The sequence below is a fragment of the Larimichthys crocea genome, chromosome IX, assembly GCF_000972845.2.
Source record: "Larimichthys crocea isolate SSNF chromosome IX, L_crocea_2.0, whole genome shotgun sequence".
Taxonomy (NCBI): Eukaryota; Metazoa; Chordata; class Actinopteri; family Sciaenidae; genus Larimichthys; species Larimichthys crocea.
In genome coordinates this window covers 9,554,167-9,577,290 of record NC_040019.1, presented here as the reverse complement: position 1 = coordinate 9,577,290, position 23,124 = coordinate 9,554,167, and the positions used below count along the sequence as shown (strand labels likewise).

General features: G+C 38.4%; 1 protein-coding gene across 2 annotated transcripts in view; it reads left to right on the top strand.

The window, feature by feature from the left end:
- The window catches only part of astn2 (astrotactin 2), a 240,246-nt gene that overhangs the window by 148,558 nt on the left and 68,564 nt on the right, over positions 1–23,124 (top strand). For both annotated transcript variants that reach the window (XM_027282013.1, XM_027282012.1), the window contains 2 exons: positions 6,695–6,861; positions 9,709–9,897. In XM_027282013.1, coding sequence (XP_027137814.1) covers positions 6,695–6,861; positions 9,709–9,897 — 356 coding nt within the window. The remainder of the gene's footprint in view (positions 1–6,694; positions 6,862–9,708; positions 9,898–23,124) is intronic.

Below are 23,124 nucleotides of genomic sequence, written 5' to 3'. Positions count from 1 at the left end.
TGCAGCAGAATAGCAAGACTAATACACATGTAATTTTATTCAGTGTATTAATATTATCTAATCTGCACACTAACTGATTAGTCAGATTAGACAGAATGGGTAAAAATGCAGTGACATGAACAACTGAAGCAGCGTTTTTAGTTTTATCATGAATGTGTCAGAGTACACTAGTTTGAGAATGGAATGCTTGTGGTGGCTCCAATATTTTATATATTATTTGACAAGATGCGTTTTTTTAATAGTAAACCCGAGCAAACGTTGAACGCTTTCAGGAAGAGTATTAAATCATTCCCTACTAGCAAGTTAGATACCCAGAGAAAGATTAGTATTTTAATTTCCTGTCCCTTCCAGTAATTAATAATAGGATTTTTTAAATGAAATACAGATAATATCTGTTATTCTTTATGGCAATATTGAGGTATGGAGTAGAGCAGAAAATATGTATTGCTCACCTGTTAAAGTAAAGTGTTGTGTATTCCTGATATTTTTGTAATAACCTTCAGTGAAAATTAAAGGAGGCGCATCAGCCTCTCTCTATGTATCTGTATATCTCTGCCTCAGAGGCTTATTTCAGAAAATCCATGCAATGTGAAGATTGAATTCAAATGATCCAATCAAGACTAACCCATTTTAATCAATATGTTAACTTTGACAACACTCTGAAACTAAATGTGTGTCCAGTAACTATTTGCTTTCCTGACAAAACAACAAAACAAAACCAAAAAAACATCTAAGAATGCAAGTACCCGCAGCTTTTAAATGTCTTTGGAGATCAAGCTGAGGTGAAAGCAGCACAGTCTGGGGAAGTGGCAGGACAAAGCTGTCCATCGCTCTCATGGTCATCTGTTCTTATTGTCGCCACTAAAAAAGGGTGGAGGAGAAATAGAGACAACATGTCCTTTAAATCAGTCAGTTTCTATGGTGTAGACTTGAATGAATTTCCTGAGCACATAGATGCAGATATGGTGCAGAGCTGTGGAGACGACTGCTCAAAAGGAAATTATACTGTTAAAGAGTAAAGCCTGGGTGAAAAAAATATTTTTAGCTATCTATATACTGTATGTTTGCATATGTAAACCATTTGCACAGAAATACAAATCAAAAAAGATGAGCTGAATCTATCTTAAATAACAAAGTCTGTTTTTTGCCTTTAGGCAACAATTTCCCACAGCTAAGAGATAACTGTGGAGATTAAGAACAAAGTATGAATTCACATGAATATGAGGAACAAACAGCTGGGTGGAGACTTCTTCTTATTTCTAACCGGAGACTGTATTGCACCCTCGCATTTTTTTTTTTTTTTTTTTTTTTGCTCTTGCAGCAATAAAACTGTTGTGCCTAATTTAACCCATTTGAGCAGCAGTAGAGCTGCAGGGCATGCATCTCTGCCACCACTAAACCAGATTAGGCTGTCAAATATGCTTTTAGAGTATTTGATTTTATTTATTTTTTTCCTGCACCCGTCAGTGTGATTTAGAGCTGTGCTATTTCAAATATATATACAGTATATATATATATTGGTATGTGTTTTTTTTTTTTTTTTAATACTCAGCACATATTCCATATATTGTTTCCTTGTTATCCATAGTCTTATTAGTTTTTGTCTTTGCTGTCCGTAGCATTTCAGCCAATTTATGTTGTTGATTTCAAATGTCGCAGTCAGACTATGTATAAATCCTTAAATCCAACTGACTGTTCTCACTTTTCTCACTCTCTCTTCTTGCTGTGAAATGTGGGATGTAGGAACATCTGGCATCTTAATTTTGACAAGATCATTAAGAGACGAGTTCTCAATAGATTATCCTCAGTTCATGATTAAAGCTGAGGACACTAATGGCTAATTAGGAAAATGCATAGCAGTCATTCCAAATGTGTGAACCTTAATTTGTAGGGGTGATCTGCCTGCGATTTATAATCTGTAGGGTGAAGTATGTGCAGTTATCATGCATGCTTGCATTTTTTTATTTGTCTTTGATTTCTTCAAACCTGCTTACCTTGTAGTTTTAACCTCACAAGTATGTAGAGGAGTGAAATATCATCACGCTGGTATTTAATGGTGTCATAAAATTCTCATCTGTAATTGCCCCCAGAGAACAGAGTCTTTGGTGTTTTATGCTGCATTCATATGCCTACACTCAAATAAAGCAGATATACAGGTGAGTACAAGGAGCAACAAGATAATATGTAAACATCCAATCTATCAGATTTAATCTAATAGTTCAAGCTGTTAATTTTATGTGATTGAACTGGCAAATGTATAAACACAAGCATACATACACACTTGTGTCCAATGTGCCCTTTTTGCCAATTATTTTGATATTTAATATATTCAGTAGTAGGTAATCACTCAATTGCCAATATCTTATGTTTTTGAATGTAAATTCAATTCCTGATCAGCTGCCAAGGTGGTAATTATAGTAACAACGTTGTAGTCAATAAAGTTGTTTCTGTGTTTCTTGGACAAGTGTTGGGTTGTAAGGTGCAGCAGATCTCTTGGCCTGTACTCAATGTGTTGCCATTGCAGAATCACTACAGAAGAACTGACTAAAAGCATTTATCTGAAATGCAAATCCTTTCCCTTCCCCAGCCTGTAGGTCTTTGGAGAGTTGTCCGAGCAGAAAGAGCAAGTAGCTAGTGGGCACCACTAATGGCTGACCTTAAATCCTTTAATTCAACCATAGAGTTCTGCATGACAATTCTGAATTATAGACACTTATTCCCACAGCTCTGCTGCGGTGTGATGAATGGCCCCAATCTTGTTCTAGTATGAAAGTAAGCATTGCATTCATGAGATACAGTAAATGGATATAATACTGGAGAGCTTTTCAAGTGAATGTTGAACATATGGGACTTTGTAAAGAAAACATGTGGGAAAAGCACAAGATTTATTGCACAATTATTCCTTTTTAGTGTTTGGCAGAGGTTCTCCTAAGAGATCAAAAAAGCTATCACTCAATTTGCTTTATAAGATTTGCCTACAGCCTAGAGAGAGCTGCCGTAACCTTAATTTCAGCATTCATGTGTACCCTTTGTGTGGAAACTGCATTCGTTCATTCTATGAGATAGTCATCTTAATAAGTATGGTAATATGATCTTGCCATTATGAGAAAGAAACTTCATAATCAGGAGACGTACCCCTTAATTACTGTTAGTTGAGTCAATACTAGACGTGGATTGTGAATTATGCTTTTGTTGATCATCAAACTAAAGACTAATGACATCAAACAGCCCCATGACCTGTCACCCCTGCATTGACAACAATCAAGTCCCCATATATCTATTTCCACAACTGGATTTCCACAATTGCTAGCAATTGTTAGTGTATAAAATGGAGAGGAAAAACATCCTTGAGGGGAAAATTAAAGCCTGACATGAGGGTCTTCCAAATGTCGACACACATAATTTGATAAGCATAACGCGGCGTCCTCAGCTCATCTACCTCTTTCCTCACCGGTTGGTTCCTTGGCTGTATTAAAATAGTGTGCTTAGTGGTTTTCACAAAAGCCTTGATAACTGGAGAGCGGCTGATGTTCTGAGGGCATTCGAGGTTTTGAATGTTTCACATTTAGCAGGGGTGCGCTTTCCAATTTGAGATTGTATTGCTGATGAGTTGTTCCAAAAAAATAAAATAGAGAAGGCATTCTCTACACAAGGTTTAAGCGCCCAGCAATAGATTTGTTATGAGTGATGAGTCCAGCGCTTTTAGAATTCATGTGCCATTAAAAACATTGTCATAGTATTTTAAGTGTTACAAAAAAAGTGCATCTTTTCACCCCTTAGCTTTAAAACTGTTGCCAGCGACAAGCATTTAGGTCAGTCTCAGTTTGGCTGTTTTATTCCTGACTTGATTTGCCTCCTAATTTCCCTGTCCTGCATTACATAACCTATTATAAATCCATCAAATGAGGCTTTTAATTGCTTTGGTAACCCAAGGTTTATTACAAAGGAAATCCTTAATTTGTTTACTGCTGATCTGAGGGACCTTGCAAAACAAGAGCTACATTCAAGATCAGTTAGTTGAGTTCTAATGTGTAATACTGTCCAGTCTGTGCAGTCAAAACACTGCTGAAGGGCAAGGGAACTATTTTCACCCAGAGGAATGCTGGATAATGCTGGAGAATGAGAAAGAAAGACTGTAATTAGTGTGGGTGGAGGTCTAAAGGTTTTATATTGGTGGTGTACATAATATGTGATGTGTGTATTAAAAAAAATTTAATTAATGACCACTGAGTAAATGCTGGACGATATGACTTAGACCTATACAGCTGGCAGAAGGTTAAGTCTTAGCTTTAGTCTGTGTATGCCACATATATACTGTACAGGGAACAATTACTGAGGGAGATAAAATGGAGAAGCTCAACACCTCTTTGTCCAGGAGGAAGAAATGTTCACATACATGTCATGTTACTGAACTGAAAGCAACAAGCAACACCTTGCGACCTGATGATCATACCCAATCCAATTAATAGGGCTGCAAATAGGTATGAGTCTTTGTCTACAGTATGTTTGTCAGTCAGGTTTTCATAAATAGCAAGACACAGGTTTTCCTGTGATTGATATATCTTTAGATTTTTTTTTCAGATTCATATTTTTCACCCAGAAAAGAATAAAAACAGTGGTAACACGTTGTCTAAACTTTGACACTTCATATATAGCATAAATATACCAACACCTACAGATAACATTTTTTTATACATCATTTTACTGCAGACAAACCCACACTTAACATAAAAAATCATAGATGAGTCACAGTAGCTGTAAGGTGAACATGGTGAAAATGGAAAAATCCTGTGAGTCTCTTACAGTCTTCATTTTAAACCAACAGAGCTTTAATACAAAGAAGCAGAGAAAAATGATGTTGGTGGATGAAGCCGACACGTTTTCAGCATGTGGCTGATGCCTGAGTGTGTTAATTGATTGTGGGACTGCAACCCCAGCAGGAAAAACCCATCAAATATTCAACGATGAGCATTTTTCCATAACGACAGTACTATATATGTATTATTCTCTATCAGTCCAGTACATAGTACCTGTCGTTTTTCAAGCATCTAATGTCTCACTCAGTAGGATACAGCATATTACATGACAAGCTCAGCAGTGACACAAAACCAACCTGTGAAACTCAGATGCTCTTGCAAAGCAAAAAAAAAATGGACTTGAAAACCACTAGCTTCTGTAACATTGTTTTATATAATTATATAATATACATAACATCTGTAGCCACTTATCCTCACTAGGGTCGCGGGGGGTCTGGAGCCGAGCCTATCCCAGCTGACATTGGGCAAGAGGCAGGGTACACACTGGACAAGTCACCAGTTCATCACAGGGCAAACAACCATCTGCACTCATATTCACACCTATGGACAATTTAGAGTCACCAATTACCTATTAATTAAGTTCTCTCATGCAGTTAGGCGACAGTGCTAACTACTGCACACCCTGCTGCTCCAATTATATTTTATTATATTATATTATATTATATTATATTATATTATATTATCTTATATTATATTATATTATCAGTCTGTCGAAGAGCTGAGCTACTCTGATGGCTCTGATGGTTTACTAAAGGTGCATTTCAAAACAGTAACAGCAATAAAATTATCTAAAACATGTTAATATTTAATTTTCTGTAAGCTACGGAATCTCATTCTTCTAAAAGAAAGAAAGGGGGAAAAAAAACAACAATATAATCATTGTATAAAATGATGAACTAACTGAACTTGACAATGTTTGTCAAAAGTGTCTCCCGTCAGCATTTCTCTTGCCTGTAACACATACGCTGAGTAAGCAGAAAAGTTCATCAAGTGTAAGTTCTTTGGTTTATTTCTGTAACAATCTTTTGTTTACATCCAAGATGGATAATGCAGCCCAAATCATAAACAGTAGGCCACTAAGTTGGCAAGTTATTAATGGTAAGTAAAACAAATTTTTAATGGAGTCAAGCTTTGTTCTAAAATCCATCTGCTGTTGTTGTATTCATGCTTAATTAGTATTTCTTATGCTAGGGGAAATGTAATTCATTAAAAAAAAATTAAAAAACACTTCATAAATTAAATTCTGTACAGTAAATTAGCCAAACTGACGTTTTTGGACCCAGTGTTCCGGTTTCTTCAGATTTGTGTCCAGGGTGTGTATGTGAGTGTGTTTTGTGTGAAAGTTGCTGGGTGCTAAACTGATAATGAACTGTAATTGAGACTAAAACACCACAATGTTTCCATGTGATGAACGCTTGTGATATCAGTAACTTCTTGCTGGGTCACAAACAGTGCATTATTTATAATTATCCCAACCTCCACCACTTTCTTCACCATTGCTGATGGGTCTTAAAGCCCTTATTGTCATTTCAATGTTCTGAATATGAAAATGATATTTCTGCTTCCTTTTAATTGCATAAAGACCTCCACTTTTGCTCTGTCCTATCAAATAAGATAATTATTATCTTTCATTCGTCTTTCTTTGAGTCTCCTTCCTATTTCTCAAAATCCCACTGCCCACTTCTCCTGTCTCATCTCTTCTATATTATCTATCTCTGCCTCCTCAGAACCGACTGATCCTGATTAAAATGCACACGCTGACCTCTGTGCCTTACTCTCTTCTTCCCTCTCCCTAATTTATGCCTTCCTCCTCACCCCCTCTCCTTAACTCCCTCCCACCACCTCTGCTTCTTTCGCCGTCTCTCTTTTCTGTGCAGTGTCCTGAGGGGCTGAGGCCAATGAAGGATGGCTCAGGTTGCTATGACTACTCCAGTGGCATTGACTGCACGGATGGCTTCAATGGAGGATGTGAACAGCTGTGTCTCCAGCAGCTTGTGCCCCTTGAAGATGACCCTAGTTCCAGCAACGTGCTCATGTTTTGCGGGTGAGAATAACTAACAGTAAAAAAAAATTGAAAGTTGTCTGGAGGCTGGGAAAATAGCTTCTTTGTGAAATAAGCTCTGTGGGTGATATTTCACAGATTTTTTTTTTCAAGATTTTTTTTTAACTCAAAGGCAAATATTCAAAACGAAAAATAGGAGAAAAAAATACAGTTGTGTGAGATTGCATATAGAAAAGCATTGTTTTAATATACATATGTTATTCCAAGATGTTAAAAATATCACTTGGTCCATGTGTCACTATTATCTGCCCAGCTCTGATGGTAAGCTTTTATAAATCCTGTCATACATACATTTATATAGCTTAAATGTACACATGAATGTAGTATCTATATCAGTAGTTACAGTCACTAGTGAACATGTACCCATGTAAAAAAAAAAAATCACCTCAATGTTCCCACTTGCATACTTCTATGATTGATCAAACCTAGTAAAGTGCCATTTAGGGTGCTTTCCCACTGGACAAAATAAGATCAATTGTCTTCTTGTGTGCCCTCCCAGTGGACAAAATAGATGAAGTACCTTCCAGGGCACCCTTCCTGTGAAAAAAGAATGGTAAAATACTCTGCAGGATGTTAACCCCAACCCTGACTACACTGTTTATCCATAAATCCATCACAACTTTCTACGCGCTGGTGCCTTAACGCATAGTTAGTGCCCTTTTTTATCTATTGTTTTGCCCCTGTCCCTCAAACAGTCTGAGTTTGCCACTGGTTACCGTATTTCTACTGCATAACCCATTTGTCTGCAGAGAAGCTTGAATTTTTCAATGCATGTAATCAAAAGTTGGGTCAAGGATTAAACCTAAACCTTGAACCTTGCTGGGTTTACTTCCTGCACAATGTTCAGAGATAAATTCACTCTATGAATGCCATTTTCCTCATTCCATACATCTTTTACTGAACTGGTACACCGTGTATGAACGTTTTTGAATTCACCAAGTATAGATCAGTCAGTTCAGGCTGGTGTGTTATGTTTGTCAGCAATATTTCATTAGAAATTACAGAACAGGTAACTTTTATTACACATGCCATCTGTATTGTCTCCTTGCTTCGTAGCACTACTGTAGCACTTTCTATTTTCCTCTAACATCTGCCTCTGCCTCTTTGTGGGTGTCAGGCAGGTGTGTACGTGGCAGGAGGGAAATGGACCCAAATGCAGTCATCCAGACAAGAACAGTTCACTAATTTAAATCAGGAGAAAAATAATAACACATAAACTTACTGGCATGGGTAGCAGGTTCAAACAGAAGTATCTGGGAATCCAGAGGTTAGCAGTAAAAAGGTGCCAGCAGGTGCAGGTACTGCACAGATATTAGTTCAGGTTCCAGATTTCACAGAAGTCTGAAAACAACACTGACGATCTGGCCAGGATGAGCTGCTATAAACATTGTGGGATATAATTGGGGAGAAACAGGTGAGAAAAGTCTGAGGGCGACTGGTGGATGGATGGAGAATGGCGAGTTGGAAGAAGTGAGAAGTGGTTCGGAGACTGGGACAGGGGGGCAAACTGAGACAAATGTTTTAAAAAAAGTTGTTGGCAGTTGTTTTATGCTGAGCTAGTAAGTTTGATAATACCACGTTCAAGGTTGCTTACTTCCTACATCACTGTGGATCCAGTGCTGGAATGACTTCCGCAATGAAACTATGAAAACATATTTATATGCAGCTCCTGATAACTTTTTTCGGTTTCTGGCATGCAGCAACTTAACAGACGGAGCAGGCTGACAGGTGAAGGATATCCTAATTCTCCTTGAGATGTGTCGGGTTTACAGTGTGGAGTAGCATATTATTATCCCAGAACATGAGGCTGCTTTACACGATGTGTGAACAAGCCGACATCAAAATGCAATTTGCAGCAAGGTCCACTTTCTCTAATGCCATTATTACAACTGACTTTCACCTGGATTATGATTTATTTTATTTTTTTGTCAATCAAAAATATTTTCATACCATCAAAGTGCACACTCTCTGTGACATGCAAATTACTCGGTGAATAACAATCGCTGTCACATAGCGCCGTGGGTCAAGCCATGATTAGTTCCATCTTTGATTGATCAGTGCAGTGTCAGGGTGCAAGTATGTGATGTTTCGCTTCTTGTTAAAACTGGACTGTGAAAAGAAGAGATGACATTAATATGGTATGCTGTCATAGCTGGGCTTCTTCTGTGGATAAGCAAATGGTTGGTTCATAGAACCAGAAATGGCTCCACCAGGTCTGTTGCATTTTTGCAATAGCGTTGCCAGGAAAGCGAAGAGTCCTTCTTCCCACTGAGGTGCTGAGACCTGATGAGTCCAAATCTCAGCGCCAGCCAACAGCAAGCAGATACGCATCCTCCTCTGCAAGGGAGGATTGTGCAGATAAATGGAGGAGATATGATAATTGTGACTGATTGCACGGTCTGCTGAATTCTGCCTCATTGGAATCTGTTTCCAGCAGAGTGCTTGTGTCCACAATCTCTACAATGACAATGGCAAGAACACAGTTTATCTAATGTAAAAGACATTTTGGCCAAAGCTACGACAATAAGAGGCAGAAAAAAAACATCAACCTCACATTAATACTTTTGCACAGCTGGGATATATTCTGACTGCTAGTGTTTCAATTTAGCTGACTGGGATGGTGTCCATAGATTGGTGGTAAGTAGTTTACAGTTGGAAGGAATGCCAAAGAAAAGGACTAAGATATTGGCCTGGCAATTTGTTAAAGTATTAAAATTGGACCATTTTTCTATGGGTGTCTTTTTTTTTCATCCTGCATCACAAATGGTTTAGAAACATTACATGTTACAAATGATATTGACAGCTTTTCCTCCTCCTCCTCCTCTTCAGGTGTGTGCAGGAGTACAAACTGGCAGGGGACGGGCGTTCCTGCCTCTTGCAGTCAGACAACTGTGAGGGACAAAAATGCCCAAGGCAGGATGTCCACTTCAATGACACGCTGTTTGGTGAGATGCTGCATGGATACAACAACAAAACCCAGCAAGTCAACTTGGGACAGATATTCCAGATGACCTTCCGGTAACTAGTGTACAAGAGCACACATATACACTTACACAAATGCACTTACACAAATGCACGCTCACCGTCAGAACTGCATAGAGAAATACTTTCCATTTCTTGAATGTTATTTAGAATGCTGTCTTATCTCATAAATCCCCTTTCTTCCTATCATTTTGTCTTTATGTCTTTATTTTGAAAAGCATTATTTTGTTATTTCAATGTGCTGGTGTAGATCACACTTCCTTTGAGACCTGTCATTTCACACCTTAACTGTTTACACTTTTCTGCGTCTCCAAAGACACATCATCAGGAGTAACGGTCGTCTTTTATCAGTTTTGGGTTGAAGGCGAGATAGAACGGCTCAGCGGAGATCTCAGCGGAGCAACTCTGAGAATCATCAGTCAGGGTTTGCCGTTGGGGTACTGCATCTGTGTTTGCACAGATGTCTGCACACATAAATGTGTATGTGTGAAAGAGAGAGAAAGAGTGATGGTTGAGTGAGGATTGAGACTTATCCCATGGCAGTTCTCCCTAAACTGTCAGCCCACCGAAAACCTGGCACACTCTGATAAGTCACATGCTGTTTGTGGTGAAATGCTCCTGTAATCGCAGAGAGATGATGAGGGTCTATCTATGCACAAATACAGCGCACACAGAAAACCACGCTTGGCCTATATCCCGCTTTCACTGTGTTGGTCTTGTATTTACTCTTACACACACACATACTATACATTGACACCGTTTTTTCACCGTGAAATGCTTTTCATCTGCTCTGACCTGGGTCAGATAGTTGTGCTTGGGTAAACACAGTCACACAATCTGTTTGCTGTAGGTTCTCAGGGCATATATAACATATTTGATATGAATGAGAATGTCTGCTGCATACATGGAACACTGGCTACAACATTCATGGAAAAGGAAACCAAGTTAACTGTTTTACCTTTTTTAAATTTTTGTGTTAATGATGACAAAATGAATGATCATTTCACGAGCAGGCAAAATGTATTGTATTTCTTCAAGTGTAAACAAATCTTATGTTACAGAGATCTTATAGAAAGGCCATGGGTTGCTTGCACTATGACTTTATAAGTAGTGCACAGTACATTTTACTGTAAGTAGTCCACAATTTTTAGTGAAAGGAGCCATGAAAAATGTAATGCTAATGATGTGAGATCACTCCCTAAATCCACTGAAAGCTGCTTTTGTGAAGTCTTCTCTTGGAAATGTGCTATAATTTAAGGGTTGTCATTTGATATATTTTTCAAAGTCGTCAGTTTTGAATGTTAGTAATCCACCGAAAAACGTAAGTATATGAAAAAGGTACTTTTGCTTTAATATTATTTCACTCTTAATATAAATGGTGTTGAATTTATTCGAATACATTAGTACACAACTGTAGTGATCAGAGCGAGTTTTTATTAAAAGATAAACATAGATCATTCTCATACTGTAGAATCAAATATTTGCATAATAAGGGAACACTGATACAAATGTGTTTTTAGCAGATTATACAGCACCGGGTGGTATCGGTTACATTGTGTTTCATTTGACCTTTTGCACTGGTCTGTACTAAAGAACCACACGTCATAGAGTGGGACACTAAAAAAAGATGTGTTGAGAGGTGGATTGCTAACTTCGATCACTTAAAGAGCTACGAGCTAAAGGGGGCTTACAATACATCTTAAAGGAACATTTGTAGGAATGACTGACAAGTCTACTGCTGTATATTGACTAAGAGCCCCGCGTTCCCAAAGCTAAACCAACTGGGGACTATCCGTTAATACACCAAACATGCCACAGTTTGACAGATAAAACAAAAGCACAGTTTGAGGATTTTAGAACCAGGGGAAGCACACAGTCTTGATCCATTTGCCCCGAAGCAGTGGAGAGCACAGTGGGTCTCCTGCCTCCAGACTCCAGCGCTGCACACTGGGTTACATCAAACCATGGCCAGTAAGGGGATTTACACTGAAGCCAGGGCTCCAGTGGGGTTATGCACACGATAGCTTTAAACTAGTCAAACACCTTGGCAGTCTCGAGACACACTAGACAAGCAATGAAAGATTTGAGTGTCTTTATATGGGAAAAGGTACGTAGAGGACATGGCACATTTGGGGAAAAAGATTCTACTGTAAATCAGCTGACTTTATTGAATTGCTTGTTTATAGACATGTGATTACTACCCAGTCCGCTCAATATATACAGTCCAGTGTTTAGATTTGTTTTAGATCACCTATCTAAGACAAATGATGCTGCCAAAATTAAAATTGTAATAGTGCTAATAATCTTTACAGAAAGATTTGTAAAAGATGGAGTCTACCTACAATCCCAAGATAACTGCAGTCAAATGCACTCTGTAAATCTCAGAAGGACACTCTTCCCTCTCACTGAACACCAAGTCAAAGTGTTAATGACCACTTAACTACAGCTCTCCACCCAGCCTTTGTCTGGCTTCATATATTGATTAGGTATTCTGTTTTTTTCTCAGAAGATTAGTCAGTGCTGCTACCTTGCACATCTTTTTTTTTTTTTTTTTTTTTGTAGTGCACTTAGGCTTCTGTGAGATTTCAGTAAAATACAGACCGACTAAATTTAATCTCCTGCACCTCAACCTTCATTTTATCACACCTGTTCTATTTGCACCTGCTCCCGGAAGGTAGAAAGATTTACATGCTAATTGCAAGATGCATTCACAGCCACACTTCATCTTCCCCGCAGTTAGAGGCACACTTCACTGATTACATGCAGATGACAGGCATAGTGCACTTTCAGCCCGATGTGCCTCTTTGGATAAATAACACATGTTTCTAAGGTGTAGTAATGTGTCTGCAACGAAGCGCAAAGAGCATTTATGCAAACTGACCTACTGTAAACTGTTCAGTGGATACTGGAAAGGGCAGGCAAACAAAGGAAAAGAAAAGGAGAAATAAAGAAGTTACTCTCTGAAATCATGATTGAACTGAGCACCAAATTAAGAAGATAAAAAAAAGAAGAAAAAGCTGCTTTTTTTGTACAATATGCATCGTAATTGTGTTTACAACTCAGAAATATGGACTTGGGCATATTTAAGTTAACATTTTGAAAGTAACATTTTACTTGAGGTATTAATCAGTCGAAGTCTAACCAGACAAGCTAAGCACCCAGGTGTATAATACTTGACTCCCCGTGCCTTTAATTAAACATGTGTATTACTGCATGTCTCACCAAAGTGCTCATTCCGCTCATCAAGTCCTCCGTGTCTTTTATCAAAAGAACAATAGCGTTGTCTTCTGAATGACTTGCTCCCATAAGATTCTATTTCACACCTGGTACCTACAGTATATTTATGGTGATATGTAACAGTTTTCATTCTCCTCATTTTCTCCACTTTTCCTTTGTGCCGTCTTTGATATGCAGATGAAAAACTCTCATCCCACAGACTCATCCCACTGCACACCTTTCTCTCTCTCACCTTCACTGTCTATTCACACATACACACACACACACCACCCCATTCCCTTGCACCAGCAACTTAAATGAAATATCAGATGATTGAGATAAATTACATGCTCTGAGTCACAGCATCACAGGTAGCGTTTTAATATAAAATATTGCCTGTGATTTATGACTCTTTTGCATGCATTTTGTTTTAAGTGGATCTCACTATGCTCAGCCTCTCAAACCGGACATGGGGAATGAATTTCACATATTTATGTGATAAAGTTGCAGTTGTAATGTGAACGTCACGTCTGAGAACCATTACAGCGTGATTGCAATTTTCTCATATATATTATATGAAAACAGATAAATGTAGTCTTCATTCTTTTTTTTTTAAATGTCTTTCAGTGAACTGACAGCAGATACAGGATAATTACAAGCTATCTTTTTTTTCTTTATATCCTTCTGATATTTAAATGCATACCAGCCTCTCCATCCAATTTTCAAATCAGTTTGAAACACTTATTTCTCCCACATTCCCATCTTTTTATTTATAGTCCATGTTCATTTTAGTCCTTTGTGCTTCTATATGTGCAGTAATAACATCTTAGACATGGAGGTGGTTCCACACACACGTACATACACTCAAACCAAATGATCACTGAAGAGTAGAGCTGTGGAAGTAGAAAGGATGGTGAGGCAGTGATGATGGGCATCAATCGGTCCTAAAGAGTACATTTTTGATCCTGCCTCATGAATCACCACATCTATCTGCTACGTATCTATCCGCACACATGTACTGTAGAATCATAAATATGCCATATAAGATAAAATAAGATAAGATCGGGGACATGAATACAAGGATGTAAATTGAAACTGGGGGACAAAAACAGACAGGAAGCATTCAGTGATGATCATTCACCGAAGAAGGACAAATAAGCAGACACAGATATGCATACAATACATTGAAAAAAATGCCGCACTGGATAGTGCTTAGCAAATTGCAGAAGTGTAGTGGAGCAGTAAATATAAAAGGCCAGGCAATTTTCAACTGTTAAACTGTTCACAGTAGATGTCCTTGGACCTAATTTGAAATAGTCCACATAAAAAAAAACACTTCAACCCAATGTGAATAAATTAATTTTCAAAGACCAGAGACCATCTGCAGCACAGAACCCTACCCACAACTGACAACTGATAATAAGGAGCATTTTATTCCTGTGTAACACAATTATATTCAAATTTGTCATAATGCCATAATGGGAAAAATCATCCTATCTCCTGTTTCGTTTTTGTCGCAGCACCTCATCAATATCGCAGGCAGTGCTCTCCCATCGCCTAAGGGAAGTACCACCTAGCGATGTCAAATCCAGCCCTTAAAGCTTCTACTACAGCTGTATCCGTGCATGCATCTTCCATAGCTTGCAGAAGAGGTGTATGTGTACAGGGATTGCCTGTCATAGACCTTCCATCTCTAGGTTAAAAAAAAAAGTCCTCAATCAGTTTGAGGAATGGAGAATATGGTGGGAGATAAAATACTGCAAAACGCGGCTATTCAATGAATCAGTTGTGGACCATCTGGTCTGGTGAAATGAGCATGTTGTGTAGTGAAGATGAATCAGGGCTCCACTGCAGCTGCATGTAGCTCAAGAATTTTCTAAAACTGGCATCATGACAATATCAGAAATAGACCTAGAGCAGTCAATAGTGGAAATTACAGAACATTTAATGCATGGGTTCCGATGCTGTATTATGTCTATACAGTGCTGATCATTTGTGTGAATGCACAAGTCTTCGACTCTCTCCGCGTTCCTTTCAAATAGAGGTGTAGAGGTGTTCCATGCTCACTTGGTTTTGGTGCATGACACGATCTAGTGAGACATAAGACATTGTCTACCACACTGTGGTGGGTTTTATTCAGTTACTGTAATACTGTCAATTATGTTAATAATGTGTAGGTAGGAATACGATTCCAAATCGCAAACATTAAACATACCCTCTTATTATTGTACTGTGCTACAACAATAAGAATGCTGTATTGATTTGTAACTCTACAATACACTAATGAGATTAGATTTTCTGAACTCTCTGTCCAGCTTTCCTCATTGTTGGACCCTGGTTGACCACACAGTCAACCAAACTGACCCCAATCTCATCAGCGATTATGGCTCTCCTTGGTCATGCTCTTCCTCTTCCTAGTCCTCCTCCTCCCTGCCTCCTTTTACTTTCATCCCTCCTACGATACCTCTTCCTCCTGACTCCTATGTTCTGCTTTTTATTGCTAAAGCCCTGATTGGTAATGGAACAACTGTACAACATGTGTTTGCCCATGTGAGCAGTGAGAAATGGATTAGGAAATTAAATTTGAGAATTGTGTGTAGTGTTTATTGCTGTAGTCTGAGTATAAAGCTGGAAATGTTTTTTTGTAGAATTAGTTTAGGGGATTGGTACACGAGTTATGTGTTTTGGTCAATGTGTTTAAAGCAGTGTTAGTGTACAAACAATTGAGAAACTGTATTATGTAGACATATATGACAAGGATAGTTGTTCGTCTGAGAATCCTGCTTGAATCCCGCTCATGTGTTCATCTTTTGTTAGACAGACACTCTGTCCTGAGTGTTTCCCTTCCCTCCAAACAATGGCACAACATGAATGCACCATAGCAAATGACTGTTAAAAGTTTTGGTCGTGATGAATGAGAAGCGATGGTTAAGAAAGAGAAGAAAAATACGTTTCACCTGCTTTGTCACGGAGATGCTGCCACCCTTGGCACTTTGACGGCGTGAAAGATGTTTTGTTTTTGTTTTTTTCACAAAAAAAGCAAAGATACAGTAAGGAAGAAAAGAGACAAAAGCTCTTTTGATAGGCACACTCCTCATTGCCGCTCACCTCTCAAACTAAGACGACACCACGACATGAATAATTTGTGAATCTGGCAGCCCACCAGGCTCACAGACATAAACACAGCCACATTTCCATGTTCCTCTGTAATTTTCAGTAATTATCTCCTTGGTGCACACACAGTACAGCTTCTACTGGGTAGTTGAGTCAACAAACATTATAAGGCAATTTCTTCCCACATAATGAGTAGCCATGAGACAGTGAGCCAGACTGCTGCGGTGAAGGGTTAAGCTACTCAAGGTTGATGTGAAGCTTCGCATTTCTCTTCTTAATAACGTAAACTAAGTTTTTTTTCTTTTCACGCTCCTGATGTTTGATTTAGCGTTTACCTTTTTGTTTGTTCCTATGCATGTGTGTGGGAGGCAGGTCTGTGTATATTTCAAAACGGGTCAGATACACTCTTTGCAAATACATATGCTATTCAGATAATATTTTTTTTGCATATATTAGGTTAATTTCAGTCACTGAATGACATACACACACTTTCTCTGCAGTACTGAAAACTGGGACAATCTTGAGAATTTACAAATTCATTGTAGTGGATGAAGTTTAAAGGACCTCTCCACCACTTTCATACTGGTAGGCTACAAAGGTGCTGAAGTTAACTTCACAGTCATTTGCCAGTTCAATGCTTTGAGCAGAGCCGCAATGCTCGTAAACCTGCTTGCAAATTGGAGCATAAATCATCTGTACCAACCAGCCCTTAGGAACCTGAGGAACACGGTAACCTGGTCAGATGTCTAAGAAACAGCCTTGATCTTGAATGTCTACCTGTGGTCTTCCCCTGTCCTTTAGAGTCCAGACTGTTAAACAGTTTAGTATATTAACACTCTGGAGAGGCTCTGAAGGGAGTTTTCTTTAGCTGAGATAACCCCTAATTATGTCATCAGTGTTATCTTTGACTTAAATACATAGATTTTTTTATTCACAGAAAGCATGCATTACAAGGTAGGGACATGGTGTTCACGAGGTCGGGAGGGTCTGTTGAAAAGATGCTATTATGGGAAGTGTAGTTACACTCGCATGCATCTTGTATCATATAATCTGGAAGGAGAAAGGGCTGTTAATGCAGCTGTAAAGGCACACACAGTGTATTGAAATGGGAATGTTTGGATGGCCCAGACCACATCTGGAGGTGGTTGGATGTTAGCCAGGTGTAAACGAAATCTATAAAGTTTGACCCCATTCCAGATAGCATCTTATTATTATCTACGGCCAGCCTAAAAAAAAGACTTTCTTCAAAGATCTTCTTTGGCAAAGTAAAAAGGAGGAGAGTCTAAACAGCTACATCACAAGAAAGCTTATTAAGACCAAAATGTAAAAGCATTAGCCGATGTCGTTGGCTCTTGTGAGTTTTTATTGTTTATTTGTCTCTTAAAGTGAAATATTAAATTGTTTTAATAGGCTAGTTTTAATCCTGTATGATATGTTTGAGAGCACAAGAAGACACATTACATAAAATAGTACAGCAACATTTACTTTAAGTAGTCATTACACAGTAAAATGGTCCCAGTCAGTGTTTTGGATTAATATTACTGCTGCATTAATGTGTATGTTGCATTTAACGCTGTGGGCCCAACAATTTTAAGTGTTTTATATTATGTTGGGTAGCAACAATGCATCATATTATACAATATGATGCATTGTAGCTGTGTTATTTTAAAGTATAAGAGTAAGAATATATACCCTCTGTATGTTGAGATATTATTTATAAGCCCATCCAGTATTCATAGTGTCAAACACTTGCTGACAGAAGTCTTGATTTCATTGGATGCTGACTTCCTCAGATGACTTCATGTTTTGAAAAAATGCAAATGTTTTACTTCAGATGCCTGCAAGCTTTGTGGCACCTATGTCAGGTGGAACATAGAAAAGTGTTGAGACATCTCCTTGATCTACTGCGGGCTGGATCGTATCTTATTTGAATTTCGCTTCAGACAGAAGCATCTGCCAAATAAAAATATATATAAATAGTAAAATAATTTGTCTTGCATATTTGTAATTTATAGACTTGGTGTTCACATACTGTATGTTAACAGCAAAATTTAACAAAAAAAAAAAATGTGTCTTTTCTTCACATACTGCAGCAGCTGACTCCCCGGAAAGTTTGCATATAAATTGACCGCTTAGCAGAATTTAGCAAATAAGATGCATGTGTAAGAGGAGGTTCTTAAATTCCTCCATCTTTGTGACTTAGTAGACATAAGGTGAGCACGTTTGTGAGATAGCAGAGGATTTGTGTGAGTGTGTGCTCAGATGTTTGAATGGGTTTGTGTTGATCTTTTTGTCAGTTTGTGTTTGCTGGTGTGAGTCAGCGCACGTGCATACGTGAGCTTGATCATTCTTTAAGGCATCCACACTCTGCTCAATAACTCACATGGCAAGGCAGGACCTAATAGACCTTAGCCTAATATCAGCCAACGTCAGAGGGGCTTATAGCTGACTACCTGCTGTTTGACTGGCGAGAGTGCGAGAGAGAGAGGGCGAGAGAGGTTTGGTAGAGAGGCAGAGATAAGGGTGGAGAAGGAAAATGAATAGGAAAATAAATGGAAAGAGAAAAGGCTAAATCAAACCAGCGACGCTAAGCAAAGGTTAGAGAGCGAGGCAGTAAAAAAGAGTAAGTGTGAGAGAAATGCAAAAGAGAAAAAAAAACCAGAGCAGCAGTTCACCAAATGAGGCTTCTTAAGCATGTTGAACTGTGAGGCAGTAGTCAGACATTGCGCACAGATAGATTTTAGACCATGCAGGAAAGTAAATGTATGCAGGGCATATGCAGCTCAAAGAACAGCTTAAAGTCTGTACCTCAAAACTCCTTTCATATGTAACATCAAATGACAATGCCTCAGTGAAAGATCTTTGTCAAACAATTACTGCTGTGTGTGTGTGTGTGAACCTTTACAATATATGCTGATAGCAAATATAACTTTGCCTGATGTAGATCTCCTGCTGTCTTTTGGCATTTGTTCTTTAAATCATCTCTGCATCTTTGCATTAAAAATACATTTAAGACAGTATGCTTAGCCACTCAAACAAAGAACGTAAAGCCATTAGGGTACAGTTCTCTTCAGGGGCTAAGCATGTGATTCCCAGGCACTTTGGTATTTACTTTCATAAGTAGTCTTTTAAATAGAGCATAGAGATAAATCCCGTTCTCTTTATTGTTATAAGTCTTGATCATTTAAAAGTTACTGTGTATTGCACCCTTAAAAAAATACAAGACAAGACAAGGCAAGGATCCTGCAAAGAAAACTGACAGATGCCCTCAGAAATATGTAGAAGTGGATCACTATTCCCCCCTGGAACATCGTTGTCACTGACCAAATTTTATTATTCTGGAACTTCCTATAGCAATTCAAAAGACCCTCATATCATAAAGTAAAAGGTTCTTTCCCAGACTAGGCTGAAATATATACAGTCAGTTGTATTACTCTCCACGGAGAGCAGAGGTTTTTCAAAACTGTTGCTGTTCCTGTTTTATTTGCATCGGTGTTTGCCACCTGTGGTCCCCAAGTATTTTCACATAGTCCTGTTCAACTAAAGGGCTAATTCATCATGAAAATGGAAGTGTACTTTTTTATTGATTCAACAAGCCTCTCCACTTTTAGCACTTAGCGATTACACAGAAAATTTGACAGCAAAACTCAATTTATCCTGTGCATAATTTTGTACAAATCACTCTCAGACCTTTACCTTAAGTTGTGAATTTCTATCTCACATAAATTATGCTTTGAGATCACACCAGAGACAAGAATATATATATATATATATTTGTTTGTATTTAATTAACTAAGCTGGCGAAGCTGTTGTGCACTCGCGCAAGACTGATAAAATCACTTGCATGTGCAGCAGAATCAATAGTAGACTGGAGGGTGAAAAATAAGAATATGCAGCATAAAGCACTGAACCCTATGCCACAAAATGTGATGGAGTTGCCTCACAGGGGGCAGCTAACAATGTCAAAATCCTCCATGTGGCTTCAGCTGCCTCTTTCTTTCACTTAAGAAAAACCTGCATGGAGTAATTTATGGACCAGGGCTAAATCCTGAATTAGTGGCTAGATGTTTTTAGTATTGATTAATGAACTACACCTACAGCAGTGAACTGCAGGGTGGCAGCACTTGTAATTTCGTATCCCCTCTGGACTGCTATCTGTCTTAACACTTCCTCTTCCCCATCCTTCTCTCTCCATCACTCTGCCCTGCTTTCCCTAAGATTGTTGTCTTACGCCGTAAATTTACCATTCATAAATTATTCATAAATATCAATTCGTAAATAGACGGCATCTCCCTGCATATCCCAGCCATTTTCAGTTTTATTCAACTGTAAGAACTTTGCTACGTTGAGTATTTGCCCGCTCTCACCTCTGCAAGGCCATGCTATGAAGAAGTTAATTACCACTTCTGTGATGTGATTTCCTGAGTCTGCCTTTTAAGATGGGGACTACAAAAACACCTATAGTTCAGCGAATCGTATCACGTTGACAGACAGAATACCAGATGAAATAATAACATTAAGCATGACTTTATGTCAGTCATATCACTATGTAAATACACTGTAAAATAAAAGAATACAAAGACTATCTCGTTGTCTTGGCCCATTACTGGCGATCTAATACAAGACAAAAGGACCGAGAACATGTTTTGATGAGACTCTTAAACATCCTTTATGTATCTTTGATATATCAAGATGGAAGAAAGCATACAAGGCCTTGATAGAAAGTGGTCCTTCTCTTGAGAGATGAAGGACGCAGGCTGATGGATGCACATACCTTGTGTACAAAGAGACTTGCACAAATAAATGCATCTGCATCAACCTCTCTAATCAAAGTTTCAGAGCTACTTCTTCATTTATGCTTGTTTTATTGGGCACTCCTTCTTGTGAATTTCTCAGTCCACAATCACCGTTCTGGCAGTGTCAGATTTTAAGAGGCCGTTTATTCTATTGTCTTTATCAGAAAGACAGAGAAAAAAAAAATATTATTTGTCTTTTGACTGCCTGTTAAGATGTCTTTTTTGACAGTATTGAACATGGTCAAACTGTTCTCTCTCTTGATTGTTATACCCAGTGAGGGAAGATAACCTCTCATTTGTCCTCTATCAAATTCTCAGAAGTGCTGCTCTGCTTTCAGAGTGATGACATGAGAGTCTGTCAGGAACAGAGCTTTTAACTGCCGGTTTATCATAATAACGTGCTGTCTGTGTTTGAATGAATAAGAGAAAGGAGGAGACTGTAAAGAAAGGCAAAAGTTTGCCAGGATGGACAGACGTAATTGGGGGTTAAGAGAACGTGAGAAAGTGCATGTGGAATAATAAAGTTGAAAAAAAGCGATGGCTTTAATCGGTTCCACAACTAGCTGGCCTGCATGCCCCCTCACTCTGCATTACTAAGCTTCATCTTTATGGTAATGCTCCCGGCCAACAGAGTTCATTTCCACAATTTCCTAAGGCAGGCCAACAGAGATATCAAGGTACAAAAAAAAATTGCCTATGCACGACCCAGGGGAATAAAAGTGAGGTTGAGTGCTTTGTGTGTGTGCGTGGGGGTCTGAAGAGGAAAGAGAGTGACAAAAACATCGAGTAATATAATATTGTACAACAAGAAACACTTGTAACACTTTTCATATCATCCTACTCAACATGTCTCTCCCTGCAGCAAGGCATAATTTCAAGTCCTAATGTTTCTTCTTTAGTCTTTAGGCTAAGTTTGATTCTATGTGAAACATGCTGTATATCTGACAGGCACCATATTGACCATCAATTAAGATTGGCTGGACAGCATCCTGCAACGTGTAAATTAGTCAGTTGTCTACCATTAAAGCTTGCATGCACACAATCTCTCATGTACAGACACTACTCCACAGTACTCCAGACTGTACTGTCCATCAGAGGCTGTTTCATTGACAGCATCACCTCCCAGGGCTAATCAATATTGGCCATGAGAAGTCACCAGATCTCCTTCCCTCAATGGAAACATTCATCAACTCAGCTGTAGCTGCAGCTATAATAAGAGATTGTAACACAAGTCTCAAGGTAAACATCTCTGATTGTTTTATTGCACTACAAATTAGCCTGTTTTCGGATGCTGTCCTTTAATAACTATTTAATCTATCATCTGGGTGTCTGTGCCCTGGGTGACACAGGGTGCTTTATCTTTGTTATGACTCATCTGACAGGCCCCATTCGCACCAAGCGTTTATTCAAATAACAGATATTACAGCTATTAAGCATATTACATGCAATTGGATCGGCTACACACCCCAGCTCTTATAAATCTTTGATTGTGCAGTCCAACAAATTGGTGGATGGCTCTCAAGGGCAACTGTGGCAACAGTTTCAAAGCAATGATAGGGAAATAGCCAGAAGGCCGGTTGGATTGATTGACAATGTGATAGGAGACATTAAATGTTTAATTCAGATTATATGACGTAGTCTATAATTCAGCTATATTCATTTCATTGTGAATGTAAATGTCTTTGAAATGCATTTGAAATTTTCTCCCTTTTCTTTTTTTATTACTCAAGAGTCACCCAAATTGAACCCACATTACAATAAAAAAACTGCAACACAGTTTTTCATACTACTTTTGACCAAGATATATAGAAGATTATGAGGAATACCAGCTATTGTTTTTAGAAAGACCTAAACACAATTCACCTTGGTGGTTTTAGGGTTGGGATTTGGACACAAATCTCAGAAAGATGTCTAAAAACCTGAACTAATAAAATGTCTGCATGGGTAGACACCACTACAGGTAAAGTGAAATATGTTTTTAGGGCAACTGTTCCTCTAAATAATTGAGTAATTTGAGGTGTTCTGTAGCAGCTGGCGATGAAATTTTGAGATATTGACATTTTCATATCTGTAGATGTGTCTGTAGAGTCCATGTTGTCAGTTGACCTTTCATACTGAACAATAACTTTGGATTCAA